Source organism: Salmo salar, chromosome 26 (assembly GCF_965601325.2).
Source record: "Salmo salar chromosome 26, fSalSal1, whole genome shotgun sequence".
Classification (NCBI taxonomy): Eukaryota; Metazoa; Chordata; class Actinopteri; order Salmoniformes; family Salmonidae; genus Salmo; species Salmo salar.
Genome location: NC_138316.1, coordinates 31514028 through 31541576, shown reverse-complemented (window position 1 = coordinate 31541576; position 27549 = coordinate 31514028). Strand labels below are relative to the sequence as shown.

At 38.9% G+C, this 27549-nt stretch overlaps 2 protein-coding genes across 5 annotated transcripts; one reads left to right on the top strand and one right to left on the bottom strand.

The window, feature by feature from the left end:
• On the bottom strand, positions 1 to 5092 carry LOC106587637 (insulin gene enhancer protein ISL-3). 4 transcript variants are annotated; one of them, XM_014176208.3, is made up of 6 exons: positions 4897 to 5092; positions 4274 to 4463; positions 3522 to 3784; positions 1916 to 2196; positions 1083 to 1250; positions 1 to 756 (listed from the first exon to the last, which is right to left on the bottom strand). In XM_014176208.3, exons 1-6 carry the CDS (start codon positions 4952 to 4954, stop codon positions 640 to 642), a joined length of 1077 nt encoding a protein of 358 aa, XP_014031683.2. In that variant the 5' UTR covers positions 4955 to 5092; the 3' UTR covers positions 1 to 639. The 4 variants fall into 4 exon arrangements, with proteins under 4 accessions (XP_014031683.2, XP_014031682.2, XP_014031684.1 ...); XM_014176207.3 differs by having other exon boundaries at positions 1916 to 2199; positions 4897 to 5091; XM_014176209.3 differs by having other exon boundaries at positions 1904 to 2199; positions 4279 to 4463; positions 4897 to 5089.
• Positions 4983 to 23361, top strand: LOC106587636 (electron transfer flavoprotein subunit alpha, mitochondrial). Its single transcript, XM_082969943.1, has 13 exons — positions 4983 to 5028; positions 6754 to 6842; positions 7310 to 7391; positions 7606 to 7688; positions 8551 to 8650; positions 9583 to 9693; positions 9889 to 9990; positions 10107 to 10156; positions 10259 to 10277; positions 10345 to 10427; positions 18435 to 18500; positions 20775 to 20819; positions 23163 to 23361. The coding sequence occupies exons 1-13, from the start codon at positions 4983 to 4985 to the stop codon at positions 23196 to 23198; spliced, it is 912 nt and encodes a 303-aa protein (XP_082826069.1). The 3' UTR covers positions 23199 to 23361.
• Positions 23362 to 27549: the final 4188 nt, after the last annotated feature.

The window sequence follows — 27549 nt, the reverse complement described above, 5'->3', positions numbered from 1 at the left end:
TTATAAAGATTTAACAGTTTTATTTTTGATCAGTTATTAATTCCTTTATGAATCGTTGTCCTGACAATAAATAACAATAACTTACTTTTGTTAGAGAGGCTCAAACAACCTGCCCTCTTCCTATTAAGATCAAATATTTAACAACAAGAATCTGTTTTATATAATCTTCGGAAATCATGCTCCTTTTTAAGACAAACACACGAGTCTATGGACTTGATAACGAAACAAATGTATCAAAAATCACACAACGAAACCAAGACACGGTATGTTCACAATGAATTGCAATATGTCCATCTGGTTCGACATCAAATGGCTCCAATGTAATATGGAGGGAGGCTGTTTTGTAAATCCATCACGAGAATCTTCTATCTTCTTTCGGTTCATGCAACGAAGTTCGGTTTTTGTTTTGTCACTGATATCCTCAAAAATGCTGAACTGAGTCTTAAGAAGAAGGGCTTTCGTACGCGTTGCTTTATAGTGCCGTTAGGTAATTGTTCAAAATTGAGAATATGTCACTTTCCTCTCCATGTCCGAAACGACTCCTGTCTTTAGAACGCTGTGATGAGCTGGTCACATGCAGGGGACCGGGGACCGGGGCGGGAACATGCTAGGCCTGGGACCGAGGCTGGTGGCCCGGTCTCACGTCTCCACGGGACTTGGTACCATGCTGTTCGGGGTGTCGGGTAAGTGCGATGACAGAGAAGTCACGTCGCTGCCGGAGGAGTTTCCCAATGAACCCGATTCCGAGAAAGACACCTGTAATGTGCAAAGACAGTGATGTCAAAATAAATCTGTTCTGGCTCTCTTTAGGCTACAAATTTTGCCATTTCTGACGTTGAAAATTGCCATTTAACGTTATTACTTATACATTTTAAATTGATGCCATTAAAGTGAAGAAAAAAACTCAGAAATTGTCATCATCTAAATGAATGTGTGTGTGTGTGTGTGTTTGCGCGCGTGCGTGCGTTCGTGTGTGTGAGAGAGAGTTTGAATGTGTGTTCGTGCGTAATTACGCGTACCCACATGTGCACCCACATTAGCATGTACGTTTAGAATACCCCAGTGTGTCTCCTCTCTCTTACCAGTTGTTGAAAGGCCGGCTGGTCCAGATCACTCTGCAGGGCGAACTCGCTGAGGGCCTTCCAGGGCGGCTGGTAGGTCTGCACCTCCACCGAGTTACCCTGCACCGTGTTGTCGTGCCTGATAGGGCTTCTGGCAACCAGAGGCGTACCTGTGAGCCCCTGTAGACTCTAATACGAGATTAGAATAGGAAATCCAAATTAAATCTACACTTTGGTAGAGGAAGAAAACCATCAAATTCCCAGATCAGAATGTTGGGATTTTGTTCTGTAGTCTTTGCTTTCCAGTACAGGTCATGCACAATTGAATTCTTGATTAATTATTTATTGGCAGGTTGAATACAGAAAAACAATAATGAAAGAACAGCTAGTGGAAATGACCGGCCTCGGACCAAGGGTTATTCAAGTGTGGCACTGGTCAAATCATTCCAGAGAAACGAATTCGTTGCCTTTAAGAGGTAACCATTTGGCCACAAGTACTTCTTTGCTGACCAACCTGGACTCAAGGGTAGACGTAACATAGTAAACGCAAATCTTGGAGATCTATATTAGTATGATATGTACGTTTGGTATGCCATTCATTTGTGGATGTCTATCATCCATTTCGTATAAAATGTTACGAATTACAATTAGTATGATATGTTACTAATTGCAATTCTTATATCCCGGATTTTCGTTTACTATGTTATGTCTAGTCTATGAGACCAGCCTGTGCTGACATACCTCAACTATCGCAAAAATGTAAGGATTCAACGATGAACCAAACATAAAGAAAAAGTAATAGGCTAATAGAAGTATAAAAAATGTTTCCGAGATTAACTTACGAAGATGCTTACAGTCTTATCACTGTGTTGCTGCTGCTGAAGTTGCTTCATGAGAATAGATCTCTTTTTGTCTTTGCATCTTTTATTCTGGAACCAAACTCGAATAACCCTTGGGCTGAGGCCGGTCATTTCCACCAGTTGTTCCTTCATTAGCGCATCTGGCCGCGGATTGGCGTTGTAGCAGGTCCGTAACGTGTGGAGCTGCTTCTCGTTCAAAACGGTTCGCACTCGTGTTGTCTTCTCTGACTGCTTGTGGACGTGGTTTCGGTGTGGTGCCCGTACTGTCACCGGCTCTGCTGAAGAGAGGCGGAATTATATTTAATAAAAAAGGAAATTAACTAAAGTTTGACTTATATTGTTATTATTGTTATTGTTATTTTTATTATTGTTATAATAAATTATTATTCTAGTCTATGCAAATGCGTTTTTTTCCTGGAGTATGTTCCTTGCCATAGGTTATATAGACCGTCAATTACTCTTATTCATCTAAAATATAACTTATTCAACTCTTGCCATGCGTTATACTATATATATGTATATATATCAATATATCTATATATATATATATATATATATATATCTATCTATATATATCTATATCTATATCTATATATATATATGGAGTACGTGTGGATGGAGAGACTGTTATCGTGTATATATATATACGATAACAGTCTCTCCATCCACACGTACTCCATTTGATCTTGGTGTTCCCCCCTAAAAATACATCGCCCATATTGAGCAACAATTATGTCTAGGCCCCAATGACAATGTCATTCTAAAAGCATGTAAGCTTTATTGCATTATAGTTCAATAGGCTACAGATTCCCATCCACGCACTATGACACACTCCTTGTTTATGTCATGCATTAAGTTTTTGTTAAATTAAAAAGGAATAGTCAATTAGGCAACAGCAACTGTGTGTAGACCTACTCGTTAACATTTCTATCTACTACAATTCTTTAATTTTCAAATTAAGAGATTATCTGTAAAATCGTATTTATTGTTATCCAGATGATCCTTATAGGCCTAACGTCAAGGAGTAGGGATTAGCCTAACCTTTGAAGTTATTATAGCCTACAGTATTTGTATTATTGGGTCAACACTATTAAATAGTCATGTAAATATCATATCAAAATCCTTAAAAAAATCAAACGTCACTTATGTTGAAAATCTATCAATTTTAAAAGCATTAAAAGCCTGGTATAAAAATGAAATCATATCTCAGTGATTTTCCATGGAAAAGTTTAAAGGTCAGTCTGATATTGGTCGCCAATTGCCTAATATTTTTTAGTTATTGACATCTTAATGACTCAAAGCTTGCATCTTATTTTTTCCTGGAGTCTATCGATCGTTATGATCATAAAATTAGGCCTATCGATAATTCTAGGAAATATATTTAGGGACTATTATTAGCAGGCTATTGTTATGACCATTAATATAACAATGAATATCATCATTCTGATTAAGATGATTGCTTCCATATTATTATTATTGTTGTTGTTGTTGTTGTTGTTGTTGTTGTTGTTGTTGTTGTTGTTGTTATTATTATTATTATTATTATTATTATTATTATTACAGAAGTCAGTGGTGGTGTTGTTTTGGATGTGCAACTGACCTGCTAAGTGTAGTGATCTGTTGGAGTGGATATGTCCGGGGCTGATTGGGCTTCCGGCGGAGCTCCGCTCCATTAGTAAACTGTGGTCCGCCCGACATAGCAGCTCCTCGTCCCGGAGAGAGAACTCATCCCCCGGCAAGAGCTGCCTGCTACACACGGAACATCTGAAACACTCGATGTGGTACACGTTGTCCCGGGCTCGCATCACCAAATCACTGCTGCTGAATCCCAGGTTACATTTTGCACATTTTATTCCAAATAACCTGCAAGGAATAAATGAAACAAAACATATATGGAATTAAACAACAACTTATATCAGTCATTTGATTTGTTGTTACTGCAGTTTTTATTCCAAGTTTTAAATTACTAGGTCTACTTCGAACGTCAGAAAACAAGGCTAAGATACATATTACTGTGCATTGTTTAACCAGGATCAAAGTATAAAAGTTAACTTGAACGAACTATTTTAATTGTAGAAAAGCTGCTTAATTGTAGGTCAAATGGCCTTTTATGCGTTGAACTAGAGATACATTTTGCATGGAATTACACAGACTGGGCACACTTTTTTTGTAAACCTTCCAAAACAAGGATATTTGTATTTTTAGGCCTAATAAGCCTCTGTGATTTAGGTACAAGTCTTGCATGTATATGGATATACTATATATTAGTTTGTAGGCTACCTCCTCATTCACACCAACGTTAAAATACGTTCAATCACTAACAAATTATTTCCAAAGAATTTCAATCCCTACCTTACATAATCTCTTTTGCAATAGGTTTTTCCGTTCCGTACGAAGCAAGTGCATGTCTCATCCAGGTACTGGCTGCACTCTGCACACTTCAGGCAGGCTGCATGCCACTCCAGGTCCGGGGAAACTCTCAGAATGTACTGGTCATGTATCTGACTTCCACAGCCTACACACATCGCGAATCCGGACTTCTCTGCAGAGAGCACAGACATTGCAACCATTCTTTCCCATGTACGCAGTTATTGACACCTTAAATCACACTTTTTGAGAGCCACTGGCCTACATGTCACTTCTTCGTCTTAAATTGTCTTATACAGAGCGAAATACTCCCAGTTTCTCACTGTATTACATTCCAATGACTAAGACCTGTTCTGAAATGATGCACAATCGTTTTGAAAGAAATCTAAGATAAAATGAAATATAAACAAGAAAAAGTCCGCTTTATGGATAACAAAACAATACGAATACGAATATATTATATTTGATTTATGCAAATAAATATATGAAATACGATGGCATTGGAATGCGATAATAGAATATGTTTTAATTTCAGAGGCTACGATTTGTAGGGTAATCTACAACACTGTGAAAGGCGGATAAAAATACATGCAAAAAATGCCACTTACTTTTGGAATGATCCCCCATATCACCCAAGAAAGAAGAGTTGAAAATAATATCCACCATACAGGAATGATGACGGGATTGCGATAAGATGCAGAAAATAAGTAAGAAGGAGAAGAAGAGGAGAAAGGAGGGAGGTGAGTGGCCTGTGCCTGGCTGTCTGATAACTTCAGTTCGGACTGTGGGACGGCCCCGGGAAGAGGCGCTGCAGTGTCCCACACGCTCTCTGACGTCACGCGTAAAACTGGACATCCATTCGTCCCACATAACATATTCCCACTGTCATATCAAGTCTCGCTAGAGATTTTAAAGAATTAAGTAGTTCAAAATGTTTATTTATTTTGAAACAGTTGGTTATTTGTTAGAATGCAATAGGTAATTCGAAGGTAATTATGGTGTTTGGATATTTGCCTACGTTTATGGAGAGCTTTTTTGGTTGATGCATTATTTCCTGACAATGACGGCTAATTATTTTAAATCTGTACACTTTTGTTAGACCTACATTGGAATTGTAATTAGGAGGAGTAAGGAGTAAATTGCATGTTTTTCCTGAGACAGAGGAGAATGCACACAGAAACCCGTCCTGACAGCTGACACCATGTGAATCAGTCCATCCATCTACTCGAGAACAACAAGGACACCTACTGGAGGAACATTAGAAGTACAATTTAATGCCGGGACAGGATAGCAGCGCAGTGAGCCACTCTAGACTGGTACCTGCTTTTTAGTTATAAATAAAATAAAATGTATCCACAAATTTGTTCTATTTCATATATCAAATTAATAAAATGTAGGTAGGTTCTTTTCATTGTCTCGCAATTTTGGAGTATAGGGCTCTCATTATATAATTTTACATAAGCTTGAATTTTTCCAATTAAATATAAATGTTTATGTCGTGGAATAAATATATGTCTATGGATGGAATGGAATGCTTACACCATGTATTGTATAGCCTACAGTACATGCATTCTCAAATCCCTGGTCTTTTGCACTTTTAAAGGGCCTTTGAATTCATAATGAAATGATTAGATAGGGCTGTTCTCTGAGTTCACTGTTTAAAGTGAAAGAGACGCGGAGAGATCAGACTACATTGTTGTCGCGAGATACAAGAGTGGAGAATGAACATCCTTTCAGCTGTCTCTTTGTTTAGATCAAGGCAAATAGCAAGCAAAAATGTAGCTGATTAGCTAGAAAGCTAGCCAGTTATGTTTACAGCAATAAACAGAAGAAGTTTGGGACAATTGGTAAGTAAAACTCCAGTGTTGGCAAATACAGCAATTTCTTCTACCGTTTCAGATTGCCACCAACGTCTAGTTGGCTAGTCTGACTGAAGTCTGTCTAAGGTCAGTTGAGGACATGGCATGTCGACAACATACTTTCACTCTAATTTACAACTGCACTGTTATCTACATACATTGTAGCTATTAACGGTTATCGTGTCAGAGTAGAGCATGAAACTAATCCACATTTTGGCAACGTAACTAGCTACAGTACAGTGTGTCACCTGACTTTGGTTAAACTAGCAAGTGATTTTGTTATCTTGGAGGACAAAACACACAGTTGACCTGACATGGCTATAGCCTTCCCTTTGGTGTTCGACAAACAGTTCATATTGCCTTGATTCCCTGTCGTGCACAGTGTTTTATATTGACCTTTGTACACACTACTGTTTACACTGTTAACTTGATAGAGCCAGTCTTATAATGTGCCCTAAACCTATGCCAGCTGTCTAGTTTATCATTCAAGGCCAAAATACCAAAATAGTAGTTATTGACAATCAGAAATGTCAATTCAATGGCCTAAACTAAGTCTTCTTTATAAAGCAGTTTCATTATGGAGATTGGTTGTGTTCTCTCCTGCAGCCCTGTCTGGCCCAGAGGTTTCACAGTACTCTGGCAGTAGCAGAGTGCTCACACCCATCACACTGAACGCCATTACTGCTGCCAGCAAGGTGGGAGGAGAGCCAAGGTAGGACTGTCACTACGATGCCCCACAGAGGTGGCAACCCCTCTTATCTGGAGTGCTACCAGTGTGCATGCTATTTTTTTTATTTTACCTTTATTTTACCAGGTTGATCTCATTGAGATTAAATATCTCTATGCAAGAGAGACCTGGCCAAATGTTGCTCCAACCCTACACTAATGCACCTAATTCAGCTAGGCTAATGGTGATTCTGGTGGGTAGAATCAGGTGTGTTTCAGAAAGGCTTGTGCAATAGCCTGCATACACCCAGCTCTGCTGGAGGAGGGTTGGCTACTCCTGCCCTAACAGCTGTTCAGTCACATCAATGGAAGTTATGTTTTAATGTGGTATTTCATACTACGTCACCCTTGTGCAGTACAATGTAGTTCTTTCATGATATACAGCTGGTTGATATGGTTAACTGTTTATTTCTGTGTTGGATTTCTTCTTTAACAGGTTGCAGACCAGATCAGTAAAGTCCAGGGGGTCAAGAAGATTCTAGTGGCTCAACATGACTGCTACAAAGGACTTTTACCAGGTGATTTTTGGAAATGATGAAAGTCCCTTCATTCTGGGATGGAGTATTTTTGTTACGTTCTGAGGTCTGTGTGGAAATGCTTAGTTCAAATACAGATGCCGGAGATGTTTATTTACAGTTTAGATGATATATACTGTTGGAATGATGGAATGGCATGATACTTCCTTTTGGTCTAAATATGTACTTTAACCCTGGTCCTCTTTCCTCCATACAGAGGAATTGACTCCTTTGATTCTTGCTACCCAGAAACAGTTCAACTTCACACACGTCTGTGCAGGAGCTTCTGCTTTTGGGAAGGTGAGTTACTGACTGTAACACAAGTGTTCACATGTCTGCATTTCCCCCATATTATTAATAGCTATATAATGATCAAATCCTTCCTTATCATGGGAAGTTTATTTTATTATGTATCCAGACATGCATGAATTTTAGCGCATTTTATAATCATAGCAACATCTAGTTGATCTGATTTACCATTTTTAAACATTATGCTTTAATGCTTCTGAAAGTTTTTTTTCCTTCCAATTTTACCCAGTAAGTGTAGTACTACCCCTCAATTACTACCCCAGTAATCTGTCATTCTGCAATAGAACTGTCAACTTGCTGATCTAATGGTATTTCTATTGAATTAGGATGCATTAAACAATATCTTATGTATTGTAATCCAACTCATATTGACTGAGGCTGGGTTGTCTGGTCTCGATTTCCCTGAGTAGATGAATGTGTTTTAGATGATGCATCCTAATACTGTCTGGTATTTGATTTAATTTATTTTACTAAAAACATCATCAGCAATCATTTGTCAAAGATGACTTTGAATTCCATTGTCCATCCTTGGGCTAAACTTCTCACAGTTTTGTATTTGAGTCTCCGTAGCCCAAGCTAGTTTTATCCAACACAGAGGGCAGTTTGTATCCGTCATGGTATTATAGCACTATTGACATCATCTACTATAAACTATTTCCGTAGGGACAAATTATTTGTAATGGTTTCAGTTTTGTCTTTATTGTACCAAACTTTGCCAAGTCCTTAAAATGTTGAGAAACATTCCCATTTTAAAACAATCAACCTCCCATCACCTCTCTGTGTCCTGAGAGATCCACAGGGTGATATGGTTGAATTAAAGCATATCATCTCAGTACTGTATTATGCTCAACAGAATCTCCTTCCCAGAGTGTCAGCCAAGCTGGATGTTGCAACTCTCTCTGACATCACCGAGGTCAAATCTCAAGACACCTTCGTTAGAACAATTTACGCTGGTGAGATTCCTGTTGTAATATATTTTATAATTAACAACTATTCCATTGAGGTATAAAATTACCCCAAATATTTTGTAAGCACACTGTAATTATTATGCATTACAAAATAGTTTCTTATCGCTGCAGGCCTGTTCTTAGCACAACCTATAATGCATACGTAAGCAGCAGAATAAATGATTGGATAGATTTCAGTATTGGTGTAGTGCTCTGCTAATGGGCTGGGGTCAGGGGTTAAATGGAGATGATTGTTCTATATTCATTTGTAAAGTGATGAGGCTATAGTAGTTCATGTTGTTGTTGTTTCTGACCTCTTAATGACTATAGAGATCCACCCTAGTCATCCCAGCTGTCAGTCTGAAAGCCTAAAAGCCTCCCTGAACAAGAATAAGCTCAGATCATATTTTGATTGGGCACATTATAATCATAAAATATAGATAGGTCTGATTAAAATTATCCACTTAAACTTTGGCAAGAGCCTTACTCTTCCTGGTTGGAAATTCAGTGGAGGTTTTTTTTTTTAACCATTTTGCTGCTGCATTTTTGACAGACAAAGGTCTTACACTTGGATGTTTTGGTGTTGTCAGACAGTCCAATTAGTCATTTACAATGCATATGCCAGGATCCGCCCTAGCTTCATAGAATGCAAGTTCTTACAATGCAAATAATTACAATGCAAGTCTGTTCTTTTATGTTTTTAATTATTACTGTGAACATTTGTAATTGTATTTTATAGAATTGCCTGAATTGCATCGCATGTAAAACAGACAATGGCATTTATCAGATAATAACCAACAACGCAAAAGCTTTATTGAATCACCAAATTCTTCTAAATACTTTTTCATATTGAGGTTTTTTGCTCTAAGAATATATCTCAATATAACCAAGCAAACACATTGTATGTGGTGTTACTGTATGTGTTGTCTTTGCTACAGGTAATGCCCTGGCCACAGTGAAGTGCAATGAGGAAGTCAAGGTGTTCACAGTGAGGGGAACTTCCTTTGAACCTGCTGCTGTGGAGCGAGGCAGTGCTGCTACTGAACAGGGTGCAGTACTCTTCCATTACTCTGTTGACAGCAGCACCACTCAGTAACCTTTCTGTCTCATCATAACACATATTCATGTTTTCAATACCTGATTATGGCTCGCGAGCAGCATATTCAGATGCTAGTGTAAAGAATATTTTGCACATTTAATTTGTCTGCGTTTTGAGATAGATATGTCTGTCCGTTCTGTTGCAGTTGCCTCACCCTCTCCTGCGGGGATGTCAGAATGGCTTGAGCAGAGCCTGACCAAGAGCGATCGACCAGAGCTCACTAGTGCCAAAGTGGTGGTGTCCGGAGGTAAGGGCTTAGCTTTACACTGTCTGACTGCTTCAGCCAATGTGTCATTCACATTCCCTGGCCTCTCATTCTGTTAGGTCATTGTGACCAAACACTTGATTTCTTTGTCCCATTAGGACGAGGGCTGAAGAGCGGTGAGAACTTCAAACTGCTGTACGACCTGCAGGTATAAATAACGATGTGTGTGTACATCAGAGAGAAGGAGAGCGAGAATCTTTGAGAGTGAGTGAGTGGGTTCATGCGTGAGGGACAGTGGGAAGTGTGTGAGTGTGCTCTTCATGTGGTCAGTTGTCTGTGTGTAACTGCGTGGTATGATCATGTGTATTAATAACCTGCTGTATGTTGTGAATGCAGTGGGGGCTTCCAGAGCTGCTGTGGATGCTGGCTATGTCCCCAATGACATGCAGGTTGGCCAGACTGGCAAGATTGTAGCACCTGTCAGTGATACAACACACACCCTTTTATTGTCTCTGTTATTTCACTGTGTCACAGCGGAAACCAACGTAAAATATTTCTTAGTGAGCAACCTGACAAGAAAATAATAACTTTAATAAATTGTATATGATTATGTTTCAGTTTTTCAGCATCAACTATCACATTAAATTTTCTGTAAAATTATATTTCAATTTAGTTATTTTGGTTTACAAATGTAATTATGTTTGGTCTTGTTGAATGACTTTAATTGAACTGTATGTGCACGTTTGCTGACCTTCATTAGCCTACAGTTCATTCAGAAAGTATTCAGACCCTTTGACTTTTTTCACATTTTGTTACATACAGCCTTATTCTAAAATGGATTAAATTGTTTTTCCCCCCTCAATCTACACACAATACCCCATAATGACAAAGCAAACTAGTTTTTTAGACATTTTTGCATCTGTATATATACTACCGTTCAAAAGTTTGGGGTCACCTAGAAATGCCCTTGTTTTTGAAAGAAAATAACTTATTTTTGTCCATTAAAATAACCAAAAATTGATCAGAAATACAGTGCAGACATTGTTAATGTTGTAAATGACTATTGTAGCTGGAAACTGATTTTATGGAATATCTATATAGGCGTACAGAGCCCCATTATCAGCAACCATCACTTCTGTATTCCAATGGCACGTTGTTAGCTAATCCAAGTTAAAATGATAAAAAGGCTAATTGATCATTAGAAAACCCTTTTGCAATTATGTTAGCACAGCTGAAAACAGTTGTTCTGATTAAAGAAGCAATACAACTGTCCTTTAGACTAGTTGAGTATCTGGAGCATCAGCATTTGTGGGTTCGATTACAGGCTTAAAATACCTAGAAACAAAGACCTTTCTTCTGAAACTCACCAGTCTAGAGAAATTAAGTCTATTCCATGTGAGAAATTGCCAAGAAACTGAAGATCTGGTACAACGCTGTGTACTACTTCCTTCACAGAACAAACTGGCCCCTAACCAGAATAGAAAGAGGAGGGTGAGGCCTCAGTGCACAACTGAGCAAGAGGACAAGTGCATTAGTGTCTAGTTTGAGAAACAGACGCCTCACAAGTCCTCAACAGGAAGCTTCATTAAATAGTACCCGCAAAACACCAGTCTCAACGTCAACAGTGAAGAGGAGACTACGGGATGCTGGCCTTCTAGGCAGAGTTCCTCTGTCCAGTGTCTGTTCTTCTGCCCGTTTTCATCTTTTCTTTTTATTGGCCAGTCTGAGATATGGCTTTATTTTTTGCAACTCTGCCTAGAAGGCCAGCATCCCGGAGTCGCCTCTTCACTGTTGACGTTGAGACTGGTGTTTTGTGGGTGCTATTTAATGAAGCTGCGATGGCGTGATGGTTGCTGATAATGGGCCACTGTACGCCTATTCCATTAAAAATCAGCTGTTTCCAGCTACAATAGTCATTTACAACATTAACAATGTCTACACTGTATTTCTGATCAATTTTATGTTATTTTAATGGACAAAAATGTGCTTTTCTTTCAAAAACAAGAATTTCTAAGTGACCTCAAACTTTTGAATGGTAGTGTATGTAAAACTTTTTTTTTATATCACATTGGCAGCGATTGCAGCGTCGAGTCGTCTTGGGTATGACGCTACAAGCTTGGCACACCTGTATTTTGGGCGTTTCTCCCATTCTTCTCTGGAGCAGGTTTTCATTAAGAATCTCTTTGTAATTTGCTACGGTCGTCTTTCCCTCGATCCTGACTAGTCTCCCAGTCCCTGCTGCTGAAAAACATCCCCACAGCATGATGCTGCCACCACCATGCTTCACCCTAGGGGTGGTGCCAGGTTTCCTCCAGACGTGACGCTTGGCATTCAGGCCAAAGAGTTCAATCTTGGTTTCATCAGACCAGATAATCTCTTGTTTGTCATTGTCTGAGTCTTTAGGTGACTTTTGGGAAAACTCCAAGGAAGCTGTCATGTACCTTTTACTGAGGAGTGGCTTCAGTCTGGCCACTACCATAAAGGCCTGATTGTTGGAGTGCTGCAGAGATGGTTGTCCTTCTGGAAGGTTCTCCCATCTCCACAGAGGAACTCTGCAGCTCTGTGAGAGTGACCATCAGGTTCTTGTTCACCTCCCTGACCAAGGCTCTTCTCCCCTGATTGCTCAGTTTGGCCGAGCGGCCAGTTCTAGGAAGGGTCTTGGTGGTTACAAACTTCTTCCATTTAAGAATGATGGAAGCCATTGTGTTCTTGGGGTCCTTCAATGCTGCAGACATTTTGTGGTACCCTTCCCCAGATCTGTGCCTCGACACAATCCTGTCTCGGAGCTCTACGGACAATTCCTTCGACCTCACGGCTTGGTTTTTGCTCTGACATGCATTTTCAACTGTGGGACCTTGTATAGACAGGTGTGTGCCTTTCCAAATCATGTCAAATCAATTGAATGTACCACAGCTGGACTCCAATCAATTGTAGAAACATCTCAAGGATGATCAATGGAAACAGGATGCACCTGAGCTCAATTTCGAGTCTCATAGCAAAGGGTCTGAATAGTTATGTAAATAAGATATTTCTGTTTTTATTATTTTTTTAAATTTGCAAACATTTTGAAAAACCTGTTTTCGCTTTGTCATTATGGGGTATTGTGTGTAGATGAGGTCATTTTTTAAATATTTTTTTATTCAATTTTAGAATAAGTCTAACAACAAAATATGGAAAAAGTCAAGGGGTCTGATTACTTTCCGAATGCACTGTATTTTCTCGATCTTGATGTTCCAAAGATAGCCTATCTGTCTCCTACATTCAATTGTGTGTACAGTGTGTTTAGTTAGCAGATGTGTGTGTGTGCCAAGACTCTGCAGAGGCTGTGTATGTTTTGGCAAAGCCAACAAGCCTCAAGACAGACCCCTCACAGCAAAGGGAATTATCCTTAGTCGAGTTGCATATTCCGGTTTTCAGGGATACATCTATTTTCAACCTAGCTTCCTTTTCTGCTGAAAACCGAATGTTGGAACTCCGCTCAGGCGTTTCTCTTATGCCTGCTACATCAGGTTAAAGGGAATTAATACAGGCAAGCACACACTTGTTATCCTAAACAATACAAACAAAATCACATTGTGTGACAATACTCTGTATTGTGACATTATTAAATTATTTTCAATTGAATAAGCTTAAGGCTAAATGGGTCATTTGGCTCGCGACAGGGATATCCCAGCTGTCATCAGACCCACATTAGGGCAGTCTGAAGCGGCTGTAATGTAGTTAATGGCTGATTTAAGGTCCTAAATGATTTACCAGTCCCATTAGGAAGGAGACTTAAGTGCTGAGTCCACCCTGCCCCTCAAAATGGACAACTCTGCCAATATTGTTGTTTCCTGTTTACATTGTACACAATGACAGAAGGCTATGATATGCAACATCCTAAACCAGTAACCATTCATTGCTTGTGTATTGCAATTAATATTCAAAACAAATCAGGTCAATGGAAATATAATTGATGTAATCAAATGTAATAATATACTATTTACAGTAATATTTTATATACAGTACCAGTCAAAAGTTTGGACTCACCTACTCATTCAAGGGTTTTTCTTTATTTTTTTACTATTTTCTACATTGTAGAATAATAGTGAAGACATTGAAACTATGAAATGACACATGGAATCATGTAATAACCAAAAAAGTGTTGAACAAATCATAATATATTTCAGATTCTTCAAAGTAGCTGCCACATTATTGGCATTCTCTCAACCAGCTTCATGAGGTAGACACCTGGAATGCATTTCAATTAACAGGTGTGCCTTGTTAAAAGTTAATTTGTGAAATTTCTTTCCTTAATGCGTTTCAGCCAATCCATTGTGACAATGTAGGGGTGGTATACAGAAGATAGCCCTATTTGGTAAAAGTCAATATTATGGCAAGAACAGCTCAAATAACCGAAGAGGAAACAACATTCCATCATTACTTTAAGACATGAAGGTCAGTCAGTGCAGTCACAAACACCATCAAGCGCTATGATGAAACTGGCTCTCATGAGGACCGCCAGAGGGAAGGAAGACCCAGAGTTACTTCTGCTGCAGAGGATAAGTTCATTAGAGTTAACTGCACCTCAGATTGCTGCCCAAATAAATGCTTCACAGTGTTCAAGTAACAGACACATCTCAACATCAACTGTTCAGAGGAGACTGCGTGAATCAGGCCTTCATGGTCGGATTGCTGCAAAGAAACCACTACTAAAGGACACCAATAAGAAGAGACTTGCTTGGGCCAAGAAACACGAGCAATGGACATTAGACCAGTGGAAATCTGTCCTTTGGTCTGATGAGTCCAAATTTGAGATTTTTTTGTTCCAACCGCCGTGTCTTTGTGAGACGCAGAGTAGGTGAACGGATGATCCCTGCATGTATGGTTCCCATCGTGACGCATGGAGGAGGTGGTGTGATGGTGTGGGGTGCTTTGCTGGTGACATTGTCAGTGATTTTTATTTAGAATTCAAGGCACACTTAACCAGCATGGCTACCACAGCATTCTGCACCGATACGCCATCCCATCTGGTTTGCGCTTAGTCCCACTGTCATTTGTTTTTCAACAGGATAATGACCCAACACCTCCAGGCTGTGTAAGGGCTATTTGACCATTAAGGAGAATGATGGAGTGCTGCATTAGATGACTTGGCCTCCACAATCACCCGACCTCAGCCCAATTGAGATGGTTTGGGATGAGTTGGACCGCAGAGTGATGGAAAGGCAGCCAGCAAGTTCTCAGCATATGTGGGAACTGCTTCAAGACTGTTGGAAAAGTATTCCAGGTGAAGCTGGTTGAATGTCAAGAGTGTGCAAAGCTGTCATCAAGGCAAAGGGTGGCAACTTTGAAGAATCTAAAATATATTTTCATGTATTTAACATTTTTTTGGTTACTCCATATGTGTTATTTCATAGTTTTGATGTCTTCAGTATTATTCTACAAGGTAAAAAAAGAGTAAAAATTAAGAAAAGCCCTTGAATGAGTAGGTGTGTCTGCACTTTTGACTGGTACTGTATATATTTAAAGTTGTAGGTATATTCCCTACACAGTAAGCAGTGGATGGTATGTCTACTAATTCTACCTCCTAAGTCTCTCCATAATTCCATGACAAGCCTTCAGAAACGCTCTAACCCCCCCCCCCCCCCCCCCCCCCCCAAAAGAAATCACATCTTTCCTCATGCCAGTCTGAGAGGAGAACCATGTTGTGGATTTATAATTTATCATTCTTCAGAGGTAATGCAGTAGTCACATGATAATTAGGATACATTTTTGATTGCTGCCTGCGGGCATTTCTGCATTGTTGGCTTCAGGAACCTGGGCCATTATGACCTTATTAGTGTAACTGTCAGTAGCCTGTTTTAGTTTACACATGCATTGTCATGTATTTTATTATGAACTGCACTCATCAGGATAAAACTTATTAGTGGCTTTTACAAGGCGCCATGTCACTTAAATGAGGAGAGCAACACCTCCGCTTGACTCAATGTACCAGTCAAAACAACGCTGGCAAAATTCATGTTTTCAATTACTGTATTCTTGTTAATTACTTACAAAGACTAAGTATTTTACTTGAAATGGGATACAATAACAATTGATTAAAATAATGACATACAATTGTTTCAGGTTTTGTCATAAGGAACAAATTATGAAAAATATATAATATAGGCTATTAAGTGAGAGCACTGTATAGGCATTGGTGGTTTCTGGATGATGCAGGTTGATATATTCTTTTACTTAGGATTTTAGAGGACTAAAGTAATAACTTCAAGTGATAACTTTTTTTTATAATTTTCTCATCTTCACAAGCTTTGTCACTTGTAGGCCTACAGAACAAATATAACAAAATAAAGACTTCTAATGGGACCACTTTTACCCTTTTTTCATATGCTTTTCAAGGCATTGAATATCATAGATTCTTCTGTCAAACCAGTTCTAGGACTCAGTCCTGAGATCCCACCGAGCCAGTCTAACAGTATTTAGTATCGTTAGCCAAACCAGTTCTAGGACTCAGTCCTGAGATCCCACCGAGCCAGTCTAACAGTATTTAGTATCGTTAGTCAAACCAGTTCTAGGACTCAGTCCTGAGATACCACCGAGCCAGTCTAACAGTATTTAGTATCGTTAGTCAAACCAGTTCTAGGACTCAGTCCTGAGATCCCACCGAGCCAGTCTAACAGTATTTAGTATCGTTAGCCAAACCAGTTCTAGGACTCAGTCCTGAGATCCCACCGAGCCAGTCTAACAGTATTTAGTATCGTTAGTCAAACCAGTTCTAGGACTCAGTCCTGAGATACCACCGAGCCAGTCTAACAGTATTTAGTATCGTTAGCCAAACCAGTTCTAGGACTCAGTCCTGAGATACCACCGAGCCAGTCTAACAGTATTTAGTATCGTTAGCCAAACCAGTTCTAGGACTCAGTCCTGAGATACCACCGAGCCAGTCTAACAGTATTTAGTATCGTTAGCCAAACCAGTTCTAGGACTCAGTCCTGAGATACCACCGAGCCAGTCTAACAGTATTTAGTATCGTTAGCCAAACCAGTTCTAGGACTCAGTCCTGAGATACCACCGAGCCAGTCTAACAGTATTTAGTATCGTTAGCCAAACCAGTTCTAGGACTCAGTCCTGAGATACCACCGAGCCAGTCTAACAGTATTTAGTATCGTTAGTCAAACCAGTTCTAGGACTCAGTCCTGAGATACCACCGAGCCAGTCTAACAGTATTTAGTATCGTTAGCCAACCTGTTGTCCTTTGCTGTCTGTTTGCACACAGCAGCATCCCGTGATCACCTGGTTGATTAACTCAGTTGTGTCACAATCTGGCTGTGTGTACAGGAGCTTGTGTTCTCACACCTGAGGGGAGCTGTGGTGTGTGAACCACTGGGTTTCAGCATCACTTTGGGGGATTTTATTAACAGGCCAGCGGGTGCACCAAGTCCCTGCCCTGCTGCCACGGCTCACAGCAGCTGTGGAGAGACCAAACACCAGGCAGAAGAGGAGGGAAAAACTGCCCAAGCTTGGCAAATCATCTGGCCATTCTCCTCCTCTCCCTACATATACTTTAAAAACATCCAGGGCTAAATGACCCTCCCAAGTATAGCAGTTTGTAGTGGAAAACTTTCAAAAAGCTGTTTATACCCAGCTGGGGACCTACTTGGAGGCTAAAGGGGAGAAACTTTTCTATTTTTTATTTTCTCTCTCTCCCAGTCTGGGGGGAAAAAAGGCCTCTGGATTGACAGTGCCTTTCATACTGTATTATCCGGCCTGGCTTTTAACTCCGGGAGAACTGTGTTCACAAATTGATGCTCTGTTCCTCTGGGGCTGCAGCTGAAACATTAAATCCTACTGAAATATTCATATGTGAGTGCATTTAGCTGAAAGCAATTGATGTGCTGCTCCCTGGAGAATGGATGGTAATGTTGCAGCCAGGGGCCCAGGCCCCCACACTCTGGCTGGCAGACACCCTAAAGGACCACACTCTGGTCAGAACCATTGAGATGTATGGTCAGGAATTGACTGCCTACCGGGTCAGAGTAGGGTGTAAAGGGTTCCGGGGGATTGGGGCTCAGTTTGTGGTTTTGGTGTTGGTCACTTATGGTCACAGCAACTTGGTTCACCAGACTACTGGTTAGGAGAGCCCATCTCGTAAGGCTGTGGTCATAGGGATTCTCTGATGGCCATGCTGTGTATGTCTGTGTGAAAACACGCATCATCTTCTCATTTTAAGTTGTTGAAAAGTAATGGTTAAATCAATAGTCTTACATATCATATTGTGGCCAAACCTTTTCATTCATTTGGTTGAGACTGATTTATTTTTTTTCAATAGATTTTTTTTGTTCTCCCTACAATAAACACTCTGTTTATTAAAACTTGAAAGCTGATTTATTTTATTTATTTATGTCTATGTAGTATTATTGCAATAATATAAATTTTTCATTATATGAATTACATTTTTGATATTACATTATTATATACTGACTGGCCATTTTAGGTTTTATTTCCAGGAACTCTACATCGCAGTGGGCATCTCTGGAGCTATTCAGCACCTGGCTGGGATGAAGGACAGCAAGGTACAGCACACCACACTAAGCAGTCTACATAAGCTAGTGGTATTATTGTGGTATAGCTGTGTTATTACTTGTGGATAATACTTCTCATTTAAACAAATGTAAATATATTTGTTCTACGGATTTAAAAAACTATTTGAGGTTGCAAGATGTTCTGAATTTTTGTAGTACTCCAAAAAAAATACAGGATATGTTTTATAGAGCAATATATTTTTGAAGGAGGTTGTGCTTTTTAAAACATTGTTTTTTGCTGATTCTTGCTGTCGTAAGTCATGCATAAGTACGTATAGTTATGGTGCTTGTGCGTCTGATTGCTAAATTAACTGTGGTGTTGATTTATTTTATTCAATTCTTCGGAGCTCTTTGTGATGTAGCGCCTTGTCACCAGGAGAGTGATAAATACGTCTCACCCTCATGTTTATCACAATTTCTTGTAGCTAAGCTTATTCTACCGCCTTTTATGGAATATGCACTAGTGATGGATTAACAAGTAAAGATATACATACAGTAAAAAAATGGGGATACTGATTAAATGTCATATTGATTTAAAATAAATTATATTAATGTAAAAACATGTATTAATTAATTTAAAATAATTTACAACTCTTTGAAACTGTTTTTTTAATCTTCAGTCAATCATTTGATATCTTCAAGTTATCTGAAAGTATAAAGATCACCCATTCCATTAATCAGTCCAGTTAACACTTACTGTAGAGGCAGGTTTGAAAAAGCCAGAATGGGTGTCATACAACTGCACCAATTTACCTAACTAATAGTATTAAAACAATTCACTCTTTGAGAATACGTCTATATATGAGGAGGATTTGAATTAACTTGGGCAGAGTACTTTTTCTTATTTGTATTCCTCTTTTCGCTGTAGTTGACCCACTTTTACAACAAGTGGAGGGCAGAATATGTCTGTCCCTGGAAGAGAACTGTTTTATGTAAATGAAAAATGGAAAAACTCTTTCGTAGCCATGACAACAGTCTCCTGAGTGGATTTCTTCCACCAAGGCGAGCTATCTGCTCCGGGATCCCGTGCACTTAAGAAGTATGTTTTAAAAGGGAACCTGAAGAAGCTTTTTAAAGAATGTATAATTTATTTGTATTTTCTCTCTCTTGCTTCGGAGCTTCTTAAGAGGAGAGTAGAGTGTCTTGTGTGGGATGTGTTCTGAATGTGTCAGACCACAGTATTATGTACTATTATGCAGCCATAGTCCCATATCTATTTGTTTTGTATGAGATTTACTCTGCTTCTACGTATATCCAGCCGCTTGATGTCATGGAGCTGTTTTCAAAATCACTTTCATCCACTTTAAAAAAAAAACACATTCATAAGTGACATCACTTAAGTGCAGCTAATTTGGGTTTGTATGCTTGCTGCTTTAACAAGCTATGCAATATGTCATGAAAGCATAGTGTGTGTGTATAACATGAGAGAGTAGTAAGGGATGGTAATACAACACATTTTTTTTAAAATAATCTTTTACTTAATTTTGATTCTCATCATAGTGACTGATATTGTCCTAATTCCGGATGCTGACTCTGCTTTAGGATGTGGATCAACAGTTTACATAGCAATGTATCTTTGTAATTTATGATTTGTGTTTGGTTTAGCCTCCAGTAAATTTCTGAGGCAATCCATGTACAGTATGCATACCGCTTTGCATTTTCATTCAGAGGACAGGTTAGTACATGTGTAACAGTGTAGGTTCCGTCCCTCTCTTCGCCCCAACCCGGGCTCGAACCAGGGACCCTTGCACACATCAACAACTGACACCCCACGAAGCATCGTTACCCATCGCGCCACAAAAACCGCGGCCCTTGCAACGCAAGGGGCAACCCTACTTCAAGTCTCAGAGCGAGTGACGTCACCGATTGAAACGCTATTAGCGCGCACCACCGCTAACTAACTAGCCGTTTCACATCGGTTACACTCACCCCCCCTTTGACCTCCTCCTTTTCCGCAGCAACCAATGATCCGGGTCAACAGCATCAATGTAACAGTGTAGGTTCCGTCCCTCTTTTCGCCCCAACCTGGGCTCGAACCAGAGACCCTTGCACACATCAACAACTGACACCCCACGAAGCATCGTTACCCATCGCGCCACAAAAACCGCGGCCCTTGCAACGCAAGGGGCAACCCTACTTCAAGTCTCAGAGCGAGTGACGTCACCGATTGAAACGCTATTAGCGCGCACCACCGCTAACTAACTAGCCATTTCACGTCGGTTACACATGTACTGAGACGAACTGTGACACGTGTTTTATTTCTAGATAATCGTTGCCATCAACAAAGATCCAGAGGCACCTATTTTCCAGGTAGCTGACTACGGTTTAGTGGAGGATCTCTTCAAGGTAAGACTGTCAATGATGACACGATTAGATATTGTGATATTAAAGGTGTGAAATGAATCCCTATATGGAGGTAGATATTTAGTTCATCTTAAGGAGGTGGACCTAGATCTTCAGCATTGGCTAAATGAAGTATTGTACACCACACCCTGTATAGGTTTAGTGAAGTGCTATGAGTGTTATCAAAGTCAACACTGATACACTGGATTTAACCTGTATGTTGCCCAGTATTTCTAATTCATGACAGCATTTAAAGTGTCAGTGTTCATGTACTTGAGATCTGGTTAGTCCTGATGGGTAAATTGTGGTGAGGAGTCTTGAGGGAAATATCCATCACACCCTCATGCCATCGTTCCAGATCCCTGTCACACCCTGTCCATCTCTCCTTTAAGAGTCATTCTTCTAGTGCCCTCAGGAGGATTTAAAATAGGTTTATTAATACGATGTGTATTTTGTTATATTAATAATATGGACCTTATTCTACCAAAAGTGGTTTCCTGATAAAAACAAATATAACATTGGTTTTGGCTGAATTAGGTCCTTAATTAGCTATAAATTATTATAAACTGGATGGTTCAAGCCCTGAATGCTGATTAGCTGACAGCCGTGGGATATCAGATCGTATACCACGGGTATGAAAAAAACATGTATTTTTACTACTCTAATTACGTTGGTAACCCGTTTATAATAGCAATAAGGCACCTCAGTGGTTTGTTGTACATGGCCAATATACCACGGCTAAGGGCTGTATCCAGGCACTCCGCATTGCGTCGTGGTTAAGAACATCCCTTAGCCGTGGTATATTGGCCATATACCACACCCCCTCGTGCCTTATTGCTTAAGTATACCATAGCAAAATACATTTGAAAAGCACAAGAGGTGATCTCAGATTTCCTCCTCAGTTAATGACGCTGTAATAAGACACATCAACGACTGATCGACTAATTTTAATGCATTTAAACTGACTCCCTCTGAGCCTTTATTCAAACATTTCAATTATTAAGGGCAATGTCTAATGGTCACTGTTAATTCACTCTTCTTCTTCTCTGATTGTGACATTGAGGCACTTCCTGGTTCACTAGAGACCTCCCGCAGGCCATTTCCTGTGATCAGAGGCCCAGGCTGTCAGAGTTAGACACGCATTAAAAGTATTCCTGTGTAATAATGTCATTGTAAATGCATTTTGTGACAAATGCTTATGTACAAGGGGCTCTATAAATGAGTTTGATTGATAAAATGAATTGAATAGTTAGGTGTATCATTATAAATCATTAAAGGGCACCTTCCATTTGCCTTTCAGTCTAAAACAATGGATTCATTAGCTTGGTGGTGCAGCCATCTATTTGACCTGTTTAAAGGCAATGTTAATGTCTGGTTTTCCCTCTCATATGTTTGAATATTATTGAGTTGTTTAATCTCAGAAAGCAAAACTTGTACAGACCTTGTTCCCTACTGAGTTGTGCCTTATTCAGTTACAATCCGTTAACTAGGTTTCTGGGATAAGCCTAAAATAACACTGAGTGAAATCATGTTTAAATGAAAATGCAGTTGAGTTCTTACTCTCTCCGACTGTAAACATTTCTCTGTTGAGTGCCTGAATCCAAACCTGGTAAATCAGTTACTGGGATTGATAGAATAGGAACCATTTGGAACTGTATATTCCACCTGATGAAAAAGCAGATGTACTGAATTATTGAACTCGTAAATGTATCAGTGGATAGTTCATGAGAGGACCTCCTGCTCAGAGAGTAACTTCCAGTCCTCAACCTTAACAGGAACTAATACCACCTGATAGTTAAACAAAGGGGACTGCCTGGTGTTGGCTTTCATATTGATTCTGTGTTCCTCTTCACCTATTGACTCCTAATTGACATGCTCAGGTAACTTTGGCAGGGCTCAACGCCACAGGGTTCCAGGCAGCACTTCTACCCTCTAGTTTAGGCATAAAGACGGAGGTTCCAGATACAGTGCCCAAGCTTTGCCACACACTTCAAGAGGGACCCTTTGTGAGAAGTGAAAGCCTAGTGGCTTTTTCCATTTGTTTGGCTGTGCCTCATAATTTATTAACCAGTGCCGTTGCATGTGATCGGCCGGTGTAGGTGACTAGGTGTTTAAGTTAGTAATATTCTGCTGAAGTGATGGGTAAGCAGAAATAATAATAATAGGCAGGTCCAGAACTGTGACAATAGTTCTCATCTTACCTGTGTTTACGTACACTCTGATTTCAGATAAGTCAAAGACAATGGATGTGTCTTTTGTCGTTGTTGCCAATGAAACTGTCAGGGGTATGAGAACTGTTTGTACTTGCAGGCTGTTCCTGAGATGACTGCAGCATTGAAGAAGTGATCGCCATCATGATCCAACCAAGATCCTATAATACTCCGAAATCTGAAGACGAAACATTAACCCCTTATAAGCTGCCAGTTTTAGCTACCCAAAAGAAAATCCTGCCTTAAACTGCATTTCATGCTTCTTGTGCATTTTGAAATGGGTGCTTAAAATGTCTAGATCTAATACATCTTTGATTGTGATATCTTTTTAATTAATAATAAAGCTAGTGGATACGCTACAATGTCTCACAACTTGTTCAATTTGTTTTTGTTGAGGATTTGAAATATGATCAAATGGATGTTTGGGCTTTCCTTTTTGGAAAGCTACAGTATCAGGATAATACAGTGTTATATATCACGGTGGATAATACGGTGTTATATATCACGGTGGATAATGGAAAGCTACAGTATCAGGATAATACAGTGTTATATATCATGGTGGATAATGGAAAGCTACAGTATCAGGATAATACAGTGTTATATATCATGGTGGATAATGGAAAGCTACAGTATCAGGATAATACAGTGTTATATATCATGGTGGATAATGGAAAGCTACAGTATCAGGATAATACAGTGTTATATATCACGGTGGATAATGGAAAGCTACAGTATCAGAATAATACCGTGTTATATATCATGGTGGATAATGGAAAGCTACAGTATCAGGATAATACAGTGTTATATATCACGGTGGATAATGGAAAGCTACAGTATCAGGATAATACAGTGTTATATATCATGGTGGATAATGGAAAGCTACAGTATCAGGATAATACAGTGTTATATATCATGGTGGATAATGGAAAGCTACAGTATCAGGATAATACAGTGTTATATATCATGGTGGATAATGGAAAGCTACAGTATCAGGATAATACAGTGTTATATATCACGGTGGATAATGGAAAGCTACAGTATCAGAATAATACCGTGTTATATATCATGGTGGATAATGGAAAGCTACAGTATCAGGATAATACAGTGTTATATATCACGGTGGATAATGGAAAGCTACAGTATCAGGATAATACAGTGTTATATATCATGGTGGATAATGGAAAGCTACAGTATCAGGATAATACAGTGTTATATATCATGGTGGATAATGGAAAGCTACAGTATCAGGATAATACAGTGTTATATATCACGGTGGATAATGGAAAGCTACAGTATCAGGATAATACAGTGTTATATATCACGGTGGATAATACAGTGTTATATATCACGGTGGATAATGGAAAGCTACACTATCAGGATAATACAGTGTTATATATCACGGTGGATAATGGAAAGCTACAGTATCAGGATAATACAGTGTTATATATCACGGTGGATAATGGAAAGCAACAGTATCAGGATAATACAGTGTTATATATCACGGTGGATAATACAGTGTTATATATCACGGTGGATAATGGAAAGCTACAGTATCAGGATAATACAGTGTTATATATCACGGTGGATAATGGAAAGCTACAGTATCAGGATAATACAGTGTTATATTTCATGGTGGATAATGGAAAGCTACAGTATCAGGATAATACAGTGTTATATATCATGGTGGATAATGGAAAGCTACAGTATCAGGATAATACAGTGTTATATATCACGGTGGATAATGGAAAGCTACAGTATCAGGATAATACAGTGTTATATATCATGGTGGATAATGGAAAGCTACAGTATCAGGATAATACAGTGTTATATATCACGGTGGATAATACAGTGTTATATATCACAGTGGATAATGGAAAGCTACAGTATCAGGATAATACAGTGTTATATATCACGGTGGATAATGGAAAGCTACAGTATCAGGATAATACAGTGTTATATATCACGGTGGATAATGGAAAGCTACAGTATCAGGATAATACAGTGTTATATATCACGGTGGATAATGGAAAGCTACAGTATCAGGATAATACAGTGTTATATTTCACGGTGGATAATGGAAAGCTACAGTATCAGGATAATACAGTGTTATATTTCACGGTGGATAATGGAAAGCTACAGTATCAGGATAATACAGTGTTATATATCACGGTGGATAATGGAAAGCTACAGTATCAGGATAATACAGTGTTATATTTCACGGTGGATAATGGAAAGCTACAGTATCAGGATAATACAGTGTTATATTTCACGGTGGATAATGGAAAGCTACAGTATCAGGATAATACAGTGTTATATATCATGGTGGATAATGGAAAGCTACAGTATCAGGATAATACAGTGTTATATATCACGGTGGATAATGGAAAGCCACAGTATCAGGATAATACAGTGTTATATATCATGGTGGATAATGGAAAGCTACAGCATCAGGATAATACAGTGTTATATATCACGGTGGATAATACAGTGTTATATATCACAGTGGATAATGGAAAGCTACAGTATCAGGATAATACAGTGTTATATATCACGGTGGATAATGGAAAGCTACAGTATCAGGATAATACAGTGTTATATATCATGGTGGATAATGGAAAGCTACAGTATCAGGATAATACAGTGTTATATATCACGGTGGATAATGGAAAGCTACAGTATCAGGATAATACAGTGTTATATATCATGGTGGATAATGGAAAGCTACAGTATCAGGATAATACAGTGTTATATATCACGGTGGATAATGGAAAGCTACAGTATCAGGATAATACAGTGTTATATATCACGGTGGATAATGGAAAGCTACAGTATCAGGATAATACGGCGTTATATATCACGGTGGATAATGGAAAGCTACAGTATCAGGATAATACAGTGTTATATATCACGGTGGATAATGGAAAGCTACAGTATCAGGATAATACAGTGTTATATATCATGGTTGATAATGGAAAGCTACAGTATCAGGATAATACAGTGTTATATATCACGGTGGATAATGGAAAGCTACAGTATCAGGATAATACAGTGTTATATATCAAGGTGGATAATGGAAAGCTACAGTATCAGGATAATACAGTGTTATATATCACGGTGGATAATGGAAAGCTACAGTATCAGGATAATACAGTGTTATATATCACGGTGGATAATGGAAAGCTACAGTATCAGGATAATACAGTGTTATATATCACGGTGGATAATGGAAAGCTACAGTATCAGGATAATACAGTGTTATATATCACGGTGGATAATACAGTGTTATATATCACGGTGGATAATGGAAAGCTACAGTATCAGGATAATACAGTGTTATATATCACGGTGGATAATGGAAAGCTACAGTATCAGGATAATACAGTGTTATATATCACGGTGGATAATGGAAAGCTACAGTATCAGGATAATACAGTGTTATATATCACGGTGGATAATACAGTGTTATATATCACGGTGGATAATGGAAAGCTACACTATCAGGATAATACAGTGTTATATATCACGGTGGATAATGGAAAGCTACAGTATCAGGATAATACAGTGTTATATTTCACGGTGGATAATGGAAAGCTACAGTATCAGGATAATACAGTGTTATATATCATGGTGGATAATGGAAAGCTACAGTATCAGGATAATACAGTGTTATATATCACGGTGGATAATGGAAAGCTACAGTATCAGGATAATACAGTGTTATATATCACGGTGGATAATGGAAAGCTACAGTATCAGGATAATACAGTGTTATATATCACGGTGGATAATACAGTGTTATATATCACAGTGGATAATGGAAAGCTACAGTATCAGGATAATACAGTGTTATATATCACGGTGGATAATGGAAAGCTACAGTATCAGGATAATACAGTGTTATATATCACGGTGGATAATGGAAAGCTACAGTATCAGGATAATACAGTGTTATATATCACGGTGGATAATGGAAAGCTACAGTATCAGGATAATACAGTGTTATATTTCACGGTGGATAATGGAAAGCTACAGTATCAGGATAATACAGTGTTATATTTCACGGTGGATAATGGAAAGCTACAGTATCAGGATAATACAGTGTTATATATCACGGTGGATAATGGAAAGCTACAGTATCAGGATAATACAGTGTTATATTTCACGGTGGATAATGGAAAGCTACAGTATCAGGATAATACAGTGTTATATATCACAGTGGATAATGGAAAGCTACAGTATCAGGATAATACAGTGTTATATTTCACGGTGGATAATGGAAAGTTACAGTATCAGGATAATACAGTGTTATTTATCATGGTGGATAATGGAAAGCTACAGTATCAGGATAATACAGTGTTATATATCACGGTGGATAATGGAAAGCTACAGTATCAGGATAATACAGTGTTATATATCACGGTGGATAATACAGTGTTATATATCACAGTGGATAATGGAAAGCTACAGTATCAGGATAATACAGTGTT